The sequence below is a fragment of the Ursus maritimus genome, unplaced genomic scaffold (genome assembly GCF_017311325.1).
Source record: "Ursus maritimus isolate PB19 unplaced genomic scaffold, ASM1731132v1 scaffold_16, whole genome shotgun sequence".
Taxonomy (NCBI): Eukaryota; Metazoa; Chordata; class Mammalia; order Carnivora; family Ursidae; genus Ursus; species Ursus maritimus.
In genome coordinates this window covers 5230935-5244858 of record NW_024424008.1, presented here as the reverse complement: position 1 = coordinate 5244858, position 13924 = coordinate 5230935, and the positions used below count along the sequence as shown (strand labels likewise).

The following is a 13924-nucleotide window of genomic DNA, read 5'->3' as shown; positions in this document are numbered from 1 at the left end:
ATCTTCTTGAAGCCAAAGCTGTGATCATGTTATTTACTTTTCATTAATTTTGAAAAAAAAAAAAATAATGTTCAAAGATTAATGAGTTTTACTTAAGTGGTAGAAATTTTGTGTTGAATAGTTATTGGGATAAGAGGGATAAAAATGGCCTGTTAAAGAAAACGTATAAATTAAATTTATTTGGTCAAGAAAGTTAAACAGAATGGAGTTTTACATGTTCAACCATATTGATGTTTTGAAATTCAATTAAAATTTCGTTTGAATAAGGAAAAAAAAAAAAAAAGAAAGAAAACAGGTACATTACAACTGTACCAAAAAGAACAAAATACCTAGGAATAAACCAAGAAGGTGAAGCTCTGTACTCTGAAAACTATAAAACACTGATGAAAGAAATTGAAGATAAGACAACAAATGGATTTTCTAAAAGTAAACACGATTATCTTAAAAAAAAAAGTATGCAGCAGCTATCTATATAGTAAGATAATTGGTCATTTTGGGTTTTTTCATTATACTTCTTTGGAAAAAAAAAACTACTAAAAATATTTTTTGAAAAAGTCCTGAGTTCTGTCTCAGACCTACTGATCAAATCTCTGGAAACTGATCTTAGTCGTGGGGTTTTTTTTTTGTGTGTTTTTTTTAAAGGATTTATTTATTTATTTTAGAGAGAGAGGGAAAATGTGAGCAGGGGGAGGGGCAGAGGGAAAAGGATAGGGGAAGCAGGCTCCCCATGACTCTCAGGGTCATGACCTGAGCCAAAACCAAGAGTGGGAGGCTTAACTGACTGAGCCATCCAGGCGCCCCAGTCATGGTTTATTTTTAAAAAAGCTCTGTAGCTCAATCTCATGTTTGCCCCTGATCAATAACCACTGATCAAATACCTTCCTTTGAGAGATGAAAAGAACAGGCTTAGAAAAGCAAGGTTTATCTGCCCAAGATCACGTAGCTAGAAAAAAGTACAGAAAATATGCATGAGATCTGATCCACATGGAAACTGCCTATATATCCAGGCAGGTTTGGGGGTAATCATCCAACCCACGTTCTGGGAGAATCTGCCATGCCAGCCACAGACCCTGAGAACCAGAAAAGACGGTATACATACGGGGGGCCAGTAACCTATGCCTTATGTGGCTCAACTGAAAAATCAAGCTAAGTCCATAAACTTTCCTTCCCTGGAATCTGACCTAAGGAATAAAGGAAAATCTTGAGTTGGTTGTGGGTGGTAAACCTGAGAAAGCTTGGCTGTGACAAGCTAGATGCAAATTCGATGAAGACAAAGAGGACACCTGTCTGCAGAGAAGAGAGCAGAGATGCCATGGAAGAGGGGAGGAGGAAGAAAGAGGAGATCAGCCTCCAGTCCTGGCTTCTTTGCAATTCTGGTTCCCGCGAAGCCTGGTGGTCCAGCAGTTCTTATTCTTGGCTTCTTATAAGCTCTGCCATGCCCTTACAATACATCTTTTTTCCTAAGCTGGCTTGACTGGCTTTCTGTATTTTCCATCTATTAGAGTTCGGATGAAAAGTACCAAACCAAAGTACTCTGATCGCCAATGTAAATAAAATTAGTTTCAAAGAAGCTAAAACAAACTAATGGCCACCATGAAAAAAAGTCTTAGTATTCTAAGAGAACATGCAAAGCGAGAACAATGTTGTATAATACTTACACAGTTACAGATTATGTTCTCGTGCATTACATAAAATATTAACCAAGTGGAAATCTCACTTGGTTTTCATAACCTCATGAGATGGGTAAGGCAAGATTACATCCTCATTAAGTAGATGAGAAAGCTCAGATCCAGAGAAGTCAAGTAATTTGCTCAGTCACACAGCTCCTACATGGCAGAGCAGAAACTACGTGGTTTTTTTATTACACGTGCATGCTACTTTAATACCATGCTGTTTTCCACTTAACTAAGGATGGTATAGCATGAGGGCAATGACAGCAGTCAGAGTCTCCCCCAAACACCCACCCCATCAGCCTTACAGTTCTCACAAAGGAACACCTGGACATTCTTTTTTTTTTTTTTTTAAGATTTTATTTATTTATTTGACAGAGATAGAGACAGCCAGCAAGAGAGGGAACACAAGCAGCGGGAGTGGGAGAGGGAGAAGCAGGCTCCGAGCAGAGGAGCCTGATGTGGGGCTCCATCCCAGAACGCCGGAATCATGCCCTGAGCCGCAGGCAGACGCTTTAACGACTGAGCCACCCAGGCGCCCCCACCTGGACATTCTTAAATAGAGTACTTTAGACCAGGGTTTTCAAATTTGGCGCTACTGATATTTTGAACAGGATAATTCTTTGTGGTGGGGGCTGTCCTATGCCTTGCAGGACCTCTACCTACTATATGCCAGTAATATTCCCCCAAATGTGACAACCAAAATTGTCACCGAACACTGCTAAATGTCTCCTGGTGGGGGTGGCACCCTCGCGCCCCCCCCCCCCCGCCAGCCATGAACACAGCTGCTTTAGATACTTCAGGTCTTTCTGGTCTTACGAAATCTGGTTTCATATAAGAGATCAATTCAGCACCACAATTAGTATGTTTATGTTACAGATGAAAGAAAAAGTTCTAAACTATAAGAATCAAATGAAAACAAAAATCTAGAGCTTTGAAACAAGACTATTTACAAAACCTCTACTGCATTAGCTACAGATCTCTTTATTTTAGAGTTCAGCCAAGCACAGAGCCACAACTTCTAAAGCATTCTGGCAGAAGTAGGAGCACCGCGACACAAGCCAAGAGGTTACTCTGCTGCTTATTTGCAGCGGTTCTTTTGGGATATTCTGACCTTTTAATACCATGTACTGGGCTCTCAACCTTAACTATGGCACTAAACTGCACGAAAGAAGGGAGCATTCATGAACTTCTGGTCAGCACTAATAAAGAGAAATTAGAGTCACAAGTGCAAGCCACATATGTAATTAAAAATGTTCTAGGGGTGGGACGCCTGGGTGGCTCAGTCGGTGAAGCATCTGCCTTCAGCTCAGGTCATGATCCCAGCATCCTGGGATGAAGCCCCACGTCAGGCTCCCCGCTCAGTGGAAAGTCTGCTTCTCCCTCTCCCTCTGCCTGCCGCTCTGTCCACTTGTGCTTTCTCATTATTTCTCTGTCAAATAAATAAATAAAATCTTTAAAAAATAAAACGTTCTAGGTGTGCCTGTGTGGCTCGGTCGGTTAAGCATCCAACTCTTGATCTCAGCTCAGGTCTTGATCTCAGGGCTGTGAGTTCAAGCCCCAGGTCGGGCTCCACACTGGGCCTGGAGCCTACTTTTAAAAAAAATATGTTCTAGTAGCCACATTTAAAAAGTAAAAAGAAACAGGTGAAATTAACTTTAGTAATTCTTTTATTTAACCCAATATGTCTATAGTATTATTTCAACATATAATCAATATGAGATATTATTGAGATATTTTCTTTTTCTCATAACAAGTCTTCAAAATCCTGTATGTATTTTACACTCACAGCACATTTCAATTCTGAGTGGCCACATTTCAAGTGCTCAATAGCCACGCGTGGCTACCATATTGGATAGCATAGATCTAGCCTGTAAAGGAGAGGTACAAAGGGCAAAGGAGCAAAAGCTACAGGTACAAAAGAAATCCTAGTCAACTTCCTTCTGTTTCTTTGTCTATTGGCACCAACACCAAATGGTTCTACGTCTATAGTAACAGGGCTTCTTACATTTTGCTTTAGCAGTACTGAACTAGTTATGCTTCTGGATTCAGAAATAATTACTGATGGTAATAGACAGACCTTTTTTTTTTAAAAAGATTTTATTTATTTATTTGAGAGAGAGAGAGTGCACGAGTGCGGTGAGGGGCAGAGGGAGAAGCGGACTCCCAGACCGACCCAGGACCCTGGGATCATGACCTGAGCTGAAGGCAGATGCTTCACCGACTGAGCCACCCAGATGGCCCAGTAATAGATAGACTTTTATGATAATAGTATAACGTTGTACAGCCCAGTGGTAAATTCACCCATTTTTTGGTAAGACCTATTTTGTATTAGAGTTTAGTACAACTGTAGCTACAACTTTCTCTCTTTAAAACTATTCCATTATTTAAAGACTTAATTGTCAGTCCCTCTAAGAGGTCGACTCCAAGGCACGGCCTGCGTCTCTCGAATATACTTACATCACATCCGCATCTCAGCAGAGCTTGGCTCGGTGGTTGACATACGCAGCACAAAAAATATTTCTCATTTTATGAATTCAAACACTTGAAAATTTCACCAAGAATCCCATAGTTTCAAAGCTGATGGGCTTGGTGAATTGCAAACTGTGTTTATACTACTGCCCCTTCATGATACCACTTCGGAGAGTAAACAGAAATGCTGGCTCTTCAGCAATGTTTACAAGTATCACATGCTTTTGTTTTTGTTTTTGTTTTTTAGATTTTATTTGTTTATTTGTCAGAGAGAGAGAGAGAGAGAGGGCACAATTGGGGGAGTGGCAGGCAGAAGAAGCAGGCTCCTCTCTAAGCAAGGAGCCCGATGAGGGACTCCACCCTAGGACCTTGGGATCATGACCTGAGCCGAAGGCAAACGCTTCACGGACTGAGCCACCCAGGCGTCCCAAAGTATCACATTTCTACCAGCAATTTCAGTGATTCCTGTTATTTTATCATTTACTATTATTATAAACATAAAATCTTCTTGATAACCTCTAATAGTATCACTCCGTGTTATTCAGGGGTGACGTTCATGCTCAAGTTAAAATGAGGGCCCTGAACAGGACCTGCGTTTGCTAGAACTCTCACGGAGTGCAAGCAACCGCCATGAGGGAACGACCAGCAAACTATCTGAGATAACCGCTGAGGAAATAAGGGGCGCCATTAAAGCAAGAATATGGGGGCGCCTGGGCGGCTCAGTCATTAGGCGTCTGCCTTCATCAGGGCGTGATCCCAGGGTCCTGGGATCAAGCCCCACATCAGGCTCCTCCGCTGGGAGCCTGCTTCTTCATCTCCCACTTCCCCTGCTAGTGTTCCCTCTCTCACTGGCTGTGTCTCTCTCTGTCAAATAAATAAATAAAATCCTAAAAAATAAAGAAAGCAAGAATATGCTACAATGGTTATATAACCCCCAAGCACCCACCCAAACACCCACTCCCCACACAAACACGTAATTCAAAACAGAATCTTGAATTACGCCAAGTTTGGGATTTTTGACTTGTGTATCTGCCAGAAAGCACCTGCAACGACTTTGCACTTACTATAACACTTTCAGAGGCACCGCTGCTCTGGGCTGTCGTTTGGGTAATGGAGGCCCAATGACTGGACCCAGGGTGAGCATCTGAATCAAGGATAGCCAGCCCGTGGCCCTGTGCAGCCTGGGAAGCAGTCTGGGACAAAAAACATACACAGCTCTGCCCAGTAGGAATGATGATGATTAGCGAGGCTGGTCCTTCTCTATGAAGTTGAAAAGGGAATTATGTAGGGAATCAGACGGAAGCAGAAGAAACAAAAAGACATAAAGAGCAAAGTAGGGAGGGTGAGCTTGTCGCAATAATGCTGGGGCCCCAGAGGAAGGACCCACAACCTGCCATGGGTGGAGGCAGTCATAAGATCCTCTGGTCTCCAAAACTGCCTCAGATTCCAGAACACAAACTTCATTTAGATTTCTGGGATATTTTTCTGTCTTTAATGCCACTTTGCATCCATAATAAATCCTGAGACCAGAGGTAGTTCAAGAAAGCTACTGCCTAATACGTACACTTTTTCTCTGACAAGATTTTCCTACAGAGGTAGTGAGTTGGCTATTCTTGCTTTCATTTACAGAAGGGCCTTCAAATGCTAAGAGAAAAGAGATTCTTCTATAAAAAAAAAAGTAGCTTTACATACCTGCATTTTTTTCTCTTGCTCGTTTTCTCCAATCATTCCAGTACCTGTTACACTTTCACTTCCATCAATGGACACCTAGAGGAATAAAATAAAGCTTGAAGAAGTTTCACCTTTTGGCATTTCTTTAGGTGATAAGTACATAGGCATTCATTATCATTTATTTTTGTGCTTGTTTGAAATTTTCTACTTATTATAAAAAGTGGGGAAAGGAAATCTTTTAAATTATATGAAAGATATATGTTCAGTGGAGGAAAAAAACGCAGCCCTTTCGATGTAAAACGTAACCGAGACTTTCCTTCATTTTTTCCAATCTCTAATTTCTGCTTCTTAATTCATAAACTGTTCCATCTATACTTTACGATTTGTTTTACGGCGCTCATCCTTGAGTAGACCTTTAGTGACTTATCAGTCACTACTTCTTTCCTATACGCTCTTATCTCACTCCTGTCGTCTGCATCCAACTATTTCTCCCTACGCTTCTCTTCTTTTACGATCGATGCTGATCTCCTCAAGGCTGTCTGATTTTGGCTTTGAAATTGCTCGTTTCTTATTCGATAAAGTACAGTGAAGAAGCTGTATCTGGGACGTCCCCGACAGCGTGGAACGCTGTACCTTTGCTGCATACTGCTCCAGAGCACTGATGGTGTCGGGGTCAATCGTGGCGTCCCCGGTGTGCAAGCCCGCCACCGTCCCGTCGGCCTGAATCGCCAAGATGGTGTCGGACTGCGGGACCTGCACCGCATGGTGGATGTACGCTGTGGTGCCGTCTTCCAGCTGCACTGCCTGTAATGCGCTCTGGTCATAACTGTCTGGGGGAGGGGAAGAGAAGGGCATGAAGTTAAAGGCGGTCTGACAGAGTTACAGATTTCAAGGAAGACGGGAAAGAACTGTGGCTGAGTAGGTCCATGTGCCTTACATGTGTGATTTCCTTCAGTCCTCACAACATGCTCTGAGGTGCGTATATTTACCTCTCCCTCATTCTATAAAAGGGAAACTGAGGTTTGGGGGAAGTAAAGTCACTTTCCTTAGGAACCAGAAAATTGAGAAAACTAACAATTAATGTCAAAATCAGTATGTGGAGAAACCACGATCTAAATTCATGTCAGGATGACTCCAAAGTCCATGGGCTTTTTTTCCTTCTAAACGAGCATACCAAGAAATATACAGCATTGTGAAATGATAAATCCAAACTATCACAATGAACCTGTGACTAAGTCCCACTGCTAAAGAAATAAATTCAGAGTTTACTTTTTCTCAACTTTAATTAGACAAATTTACTTACAAATGTTAAGTATTCTAAATTTTATTTATGTGACAGAGAGACAGCCAGCGAGAGAGGGAACACAAGCAGGGGGAGTGGGAGAGGAAGAAGCAGGCTGCCAGCGGAGCAGAGAGCCCGATGCGGGGCTCGATCCCAGGACCCTGGGATCATGCCCTGAGCCAAAGGCAGACGCTTAACGACTGAGCCAGCCAGGAGCCCCAAGTATTCTAAATTTCAAAAAATTTCTCCCTTTGGTTTCACAACTAAAGTCTTTCTAGGGGCACCTGGGTGGCACAGCGGTTAAGCGTCTGCCTTCGGCTCAGGGCGCGATCCCGGCGTTCTGGGATCGAGCCCCACATCAGGCTCCTCTGCTAGGAGCCTGCTTCTTCCTCTCCCACTCCCCCTGCTTGTGTTCCCTCTCTCGCTGGCTGTCTCTATCTCTGTAAAATAAATAAATAAAATCTTTTAAAAAAAATAAATAAATGAATAAAGTCTTTCTAAAACATGTTACATCATTCTATATTCTATAAGGTAATAACAGCAAACATTTATTAAGCCTTCACTCTGTGACAAATATTGTGCTTTACATATGTTTGCACATTTTGTCCTCACAACTATCCTATGATGTGGATACTTATCGTAACACTCATTTTACAGAGGATGAAACTGAAGCACAGGGAGGTTAAATAATCTGAACAAGGTCACATAGCTAAAAGACAACAGGCTCAGATTTGAACCCAGATAGTCTGGCTGCAGAGCTATGCTCATTACTCCTATGCATTCCCCCTCAAACCCCTGGGCCTCCCTACATGAATTTAATAAGCATTAACATTTTCCCACATTTGCTTCAAATAAATTTAAAATTTTTATTTTGTTTTAAAGACCAACACGATAGGCAAAGCATCTTGCTTTACAATTACATTCAAGGGGTGCCTGGGTGGCTCAGTCAGCTGAGTGTCTGTCTTCGGCTCAGGTCATGATCCCAGGGTCCTGGGATTGAGTCCCACATTAGGCTCCCTGCTCAGCGTGGAGCCTGCTTCTCCTTCTCCCCCCTGCTCGTACTCTCTCTCTCTTTCTCTCTCTCAAACAGATAAATAAAATCTTTTAAAAAATTATATTTAAGAGGAAAAAAATCAACAATTTAACTTTCAAATGTTTAATTTCATATTCTAATAGCAGCCTCTATTTGAAGTCTTCAGCGACCAGCCGTTTGCTATTCCAACCTGTTGCTGGACAGCTCAAATGATTAGAAAGTTTCTCCTTAGACTGTGCCCAAATCTGCCGTCTTCTATTTCAGCGAACAAGCACAAATCTTTTACGTGACAGTCCTCAGCACATATAGGCAGGTCTTATTTTTCCCGCACCCCCACTCTCGCTTACTCCTACCTCCACAGTTAGTTTACCTTTGGAGGTGTGGTGAATAAACGCTGTAGTTCCATCTTCCAGCTGCACCGCCTGGCCGTCCTCTAAGCGCAAACTGTCCCCTGCTCAAGAACAACGCTTACATTTAGATCCCATGTTTTCTAACGATCTGATGACTCCGCAGTAAGAGTCAAGAAACCATTAAACACGTTATAAAACCCTACACGTGCTTTATGAGCCTTTAAACGTTACAGTATTTTCAGTAAAGCTACTCTAAGTAAGTGCTTAATAAAAACGTAGTAGAATACTCATTTTAGGAATATATACTAGGGAATAAGGAGAGTTGAAAGAAGGGGGAAAAAAGAAAATGAGAGACATGTAGGAGTTAGCTCAAATGATAGAAACATTCACGTAGGACTGTTGTCCATTTATCTCTAGAGTGTAGTCCAGTAATTTCTTTCCTATTATTTTTAAGACAAAGTCTTAATGAAGTCCTAATAGTCTTTAGATCCTCTCTTTGACACCTACTGATCTCCCCTTTCAAAAGGAGAACTAGAGACCTGAACCAAGTTTACACAGTAAGAGGTAGCTGGAGGCAGCAAATACTGAAGTATGAGAATCAGGAGAGTAAGTATCAAATACTTACTACTTTTAGGTATGGGTACGTGCTGAACATAGGCAGCAGAACCATCCTCCAACTGAATGACCTGGCCATCAATGAGCTTGCCATCTGGGATAGAAGATTGAAGCCAACAAATCAGCACAAGCAAACTTTTTAAACTTTATACAATTTCAAGATGGTACCAGCTATAAAAACACACGCTACTTAAGATCATCTTTGTCTTGATTCTTCCCTCACTGTTCTGAGGCAATTCAAAGCCACATCCAGCGATCCTACAGAAAGCAGAAAATCCCCCCTCAGCCATTCCTCCTCCCCTCCAATTTCCCATTAAATAAGTTCAAGACGAAGAGGGGCTCATCACAGCGAATCTATTCACCTTTCAGAGCCACTTAGGAGCAGTGACCCCGACTACAGGGAAGCTGAAACGGGGAAGACTGACAGATACGTCAGTGTGTCTGAGGCCAGATGTCGTCCTCATTCCCGGGTGCTAGAAGTCCCTTGACTGTGGATACATGTGCTCAGTAGGTTCCCATAAAAACAAGGCGTTGGAGAACTGAGCTATTTCTTGGAGCAAAGTAAACGCTGATTTACAGATAATGCTATATAAGCAAAACCAAGCGTCTGTACTTCCACGCACGTTTTGTAAAAACATGACATAATAACTTGAAGTAAAAAAGCAAGAAGGGTCTTACTAGGAAGAGGTTGGGGACACTCCCCCATTTCCCCACTAATTTTGACACCCCAGAGTATATTCCAAATATCTCAAAGGGTGTCCCCAAATTATCAAAACAAATGTAAGTTACCCTGAAACTACTAAAAACTACCATATGCAATACGGCAACTTTAGGACGGGTTGGGAAGGGGTGTAGCTGCTGGGAGCTCCAACTCTGAGGTGATGCGTTGCTGGTACTAACCAACGGGCTGTGTTTGTGGCACGTACCTTTAGAATTGTGCTGTATATAAGCAGTCGAACCATCTGCAAGTGTTACTGCTTGCAAGCTTACACCTTCCATATTTTCTAAATTGTCACCATCTATTATAAAAAAAGTTATTTTCTTTAGATAACTATCAACACGTACATGCTGTCTAAATTAAGTTTTTTAAATGACAATTAGGCATTAGGCAGATTGCTTAAGACTCAAATGGGATTTCTTCTAGCATTTAAAAAAATATTTCCCTGCCCTCCTGCACCCAGCGTCCACAGCAAGAGAACCCACGTGATCCCCTCAAATAAAACTGCTCACCTGCCACCGTTACTGCCTCTGTCAGGCACAGGGTAACGTGTTGAGCCTCCATTCCTCCTCCAGGAAACTCTGTCATTCCCTGAGAATCTCGATTTATTTGGGCTAACAACATTTTCTACCTTGAAGAGAAATATAGGCACTTGAGAACAAAGAACAATGCAAATAAAAGCTACAAAGAATATTTATGAACCACAGAAATTTGCTACAGAAATAAACAGTGTTTGAAATAAGCTGAAATTTCACTTAATATGCAGGATAAGAGTATTAACCCAAAGTCCAAAGCACGCTTTCCATAATTCATCAGTAAACTAGTGAGCACACTGACAACTCTTGCCTATCGGTTTTGTCCCATGTCTAAAGTTTCCACAACTTTGGGTTTAACATGGAGAAGAGTTCTTTGGGTTTAAGACGGTGAAGATTCCCACTTATTCCCACAATCCTGTTGCCTTGATCCGCAGAGAGCCGTCCAGACTCTGGCCCCTTCTCACTTTGCCATCACTGCCCTGATTCAAGCCACTCCCACCTCTTGCCCACATGACGGCCATACAGTACCCTAAAGGGTCCCTGCTGCCACTGTGACCTCCCCACAGTCTCCTCTCAACACAACAGTCACCGTACCCTTTAGAAAGGAATAGTTAGATCATGTCCTTCTTCAGCTCAAAACCTTCTGCTCGCTGATCAGAGTAAAGCCAAAAGTCTTTACCCTGGCCTATGAGGCCGACGATCTTGCCCCTCCCTTCCTACCGACCTCCATCTCATTCTTTTCATTTCAGCCACACTGGTGTCCCTCCTTTTGCTCAAACGTACTGGGTGATGTTGCCTCAGGACCTTTACATTTGATGTTCCTTTTGCCTGAAACATGCTTTGCAGTATCTTCATCGTTATTCCCTCCTTTTCTTCAAGTATTTGTTTAATGTTGTTACCCAACGAGAGCTTCCTTGTTCACTTCATTTCAAACTGCACCTCCCACCTATGATATACCCTATCCCTCTTCCCTCCTTTATTATATTTCTGCATAGCACTTACTATTGACATATTACATGTGTTTATTTATTTAGTTTCTTTTTGTTTTAGAGGGAGAAAGGGAGGGGTGAAGAGGGGAAGATGGAGAAAAAGAGAGAAAGAGAATCTTAAGCAGGCTCCACACCCAGCACAGAGGCTAACATGGGGCTCGATCTCATGACCCTGAGATCATGACCTGAGCCAAAATCAAGAATCGATGCTTAACGGACTGAGCCAGCCAGGCGCCCCTGTTTAGTTTGTGTCTTATCTATTTTCCCTCTGCTACAACGCACTGGGATTTTTATCTGCTTGCTCAGTGCTGACTCACAGGTCTAAAAGGTACTTGACACGTACCAGACACACAACAGGTGCTACCTAAATGGATGAATGAATGGTTCTTTTACCAGTCACCACCACAATCCCCTTCCTCTCTTTTCCTACTTCCAGGTCCCACTATCTCTATGGGCCCTGAGTTGCTTCAAACAGGAGATGCCATAACTCAGCTGCCTTGAGCCAAGGAATTGGACCAGAGAATCTCTTGAAGACTTTCCAGGTCTTCTGGTCTGATTTTAGTGTCAGTACTTAAAACAACAATGTGCGGATGGTAATAATTTGCAATTATATTTATGACTACTTGAAGATTTTTGTTTTGGAAACACTATAAACTGTACCCTTTGGATTAAAGGCAGGAACTGTAGTTTAGGCTCACAGGAAAGTATCACCATGGTGATAAAAGGCAATTAAAGGCTGACTTTTCAGGGTGTCCTGAAAGATTCGTATCCACAACTGTTCATAAGGACTAAAACTTCAACACTTCCTTGCTACCCCTAAGGGCTAATAGAGAGGCCTCAAAATAACACTAGTATTCTGCTGTTAAGAGGCCTGATGAGAATAGGATTGGGAGAGGTTAATTTTCAGAACAAGTTCTGTCACTCTGTAACAGAAACAAATTAAGATAAGGAAGTGGAAGGGAAACACCTATAAAGATGTAGTTAGCATTGTGATTTCTGCAGTATTCTAGGAGGTGAATTTTGTAAAAGGCAGATTACAAGGTAATTTGGTCATGATGTTAAGAAATGTCTAAGGTTTGCCATTCTCATTCAATTACTTATCATCCCCAAACAGCTACAATTCAGAGCATCAGGGGCACCTGACGTAAGCACAATAAATAAAACGTCTGAAAGCTGCTCAACGGTTACATTCGAGGCTTCAGCGCCCAGAGTTGCGATCCTAATGGGGGAAAAAGCTACGCTAACTGAAAGATGAAGAGACAACTGCTTCCTGGACACAAACTGCTGGCAAATACCTGAAGGAGTGATGGGAGAAAGGGCTTAGAGGAGTTCAAATGGCACTACAATTACCAGAGATAATAAGGTAAATAGCGCATTTTCTTTTTAAAGTTCTCAAAAAAGACTCTGGGACACAAAGGCCTTTGTTCAGAAAATGATCACATGGGGTAAATATGAGAGTGAAGAAAAGGAATAAGCGAGCCAGAGACTGAGCACTCTGCAGCTGCTCACGTCATCTCCATCATCACGTCTTCTTGATCATTTCTGTCACTGGCATTTTTGGGATGTGTGGAAATCACCATGTAAGATACATACAGTATCTTTAGAATGGGCCACCTTATGAAAGTAGTCAATTTCATGTGCTTTAATAATGAATCATGGGCCGAAATCAGACACAGAGGAGGCTGTCCCGAAGCACTACAGGAATCTCCTAGAAGACACAGTGTGTAATAAATAAAGTCCCTGCCTTTCTGGAGGATGATGATGCATGTCAGCCTAAGGAAAACAAACATACCATGGGACACCTGCGGGGCTCAGTCAGGTAAGTGTCTGCCTTCAGCTCAGGTCATGATCCCAGGGGGACTGAGCCCCACATGGGGCTCCCTGCTCAGCAGGGAGTCTGCTTCTCCCTCTCCTTCCGCCCTTCCTCCTGGTTGTATTCTCTCTTGTGCTCTCTCTCTCAAATAAATAGATAAAATCTTAAAAAAAAAAAAAAAAAGACAAATACGGCATGATTCCACTAATACAAAGTATCTAAAGTAGTCAAACTCTCAGAAAGTAGAATGGTGGCTGCCAGGGACTAGAGGACAGGGAAAGGGGGACTTGTTTTTCCCTAGAGATGCATTTTTGCAAGATGAAAACTTTCTAGAAGTCTGTAGCACAGCACTGTGTATACAGTTAACACTACTGTATTATACTTAAAAATGGTTAAAGTGTAAATTTTATGTTGTGCTTTTTACCATAATTTGTTTAAAAAGAGCTAGGGGGTTCAGTCAGTTTAGTGTCCTGGGACTGAGCCCTGAGTCAGGCTCCCTGCTCAGTGGGGAGTCTGCTTTTCCCTCTACCTTTGGGAGATCTTGATCTCAGGGTTGTGAGTTCGAGCCCTACATTGGGCTCTGTGCTGGGTGTGGAGCCAACTTAAAAAAGAAAACAGCATAAAGTCATTTCAAAACTATTATGTATGCTAAATTGTACTTTACTTCTCCAAGATAAACACTGCATATGTTAATATTTTATTACTCAAATTGTTCTTTTTATCGTGGTAAGAGAAGCAAAGCATAATTGTTAGACAACTATGAAAATTACAGACG

The 13924-nt window shown here is 42.1% G+C and overlaps 1 protein-coding gene across 2 annotated transcripts in view; it reads right to left on the bottom strand.

Moving 5' to 3' along the window:
* ZNF143 (zinc finger protein 143) overlaps positions 1-13924 on the bottom strand; it is a 57620-nt gene that overhangs the window by 29979 nt on the left and 13717 nt on the right. The window contains exons 2-7 of one of the 2 annotated variants that reach the window (XM_040630770.1): positions 10324-10442; positions 10020-10112; positions 9104-9187; positions 8499-8582; positions 6447-6643; positions 5835-5909 (exon numbers count right to left, since the gene is read on the bottom strand). In XM_040630770.1, coding sequence (XP_040486704.1) covers positions 5835-5909; positions 6447-6643; positions 8499-8582; positions 9104-9187; positions 10020-10112; positions 10324-10435 — 645 coding nt within the window. In that variant the 5' untranslated portion in view covers positions 10436-10442. The remainder of the gene's footprint in view (positions 1-5834; positions 5910-6446; positions 6644-8498; positions 8583-9103; positions 9188-10019; positions 10113-10323; positions 10443-13924) is intronic. The other variant, XM_008683793.2, reaches the window with a different exon arrangement.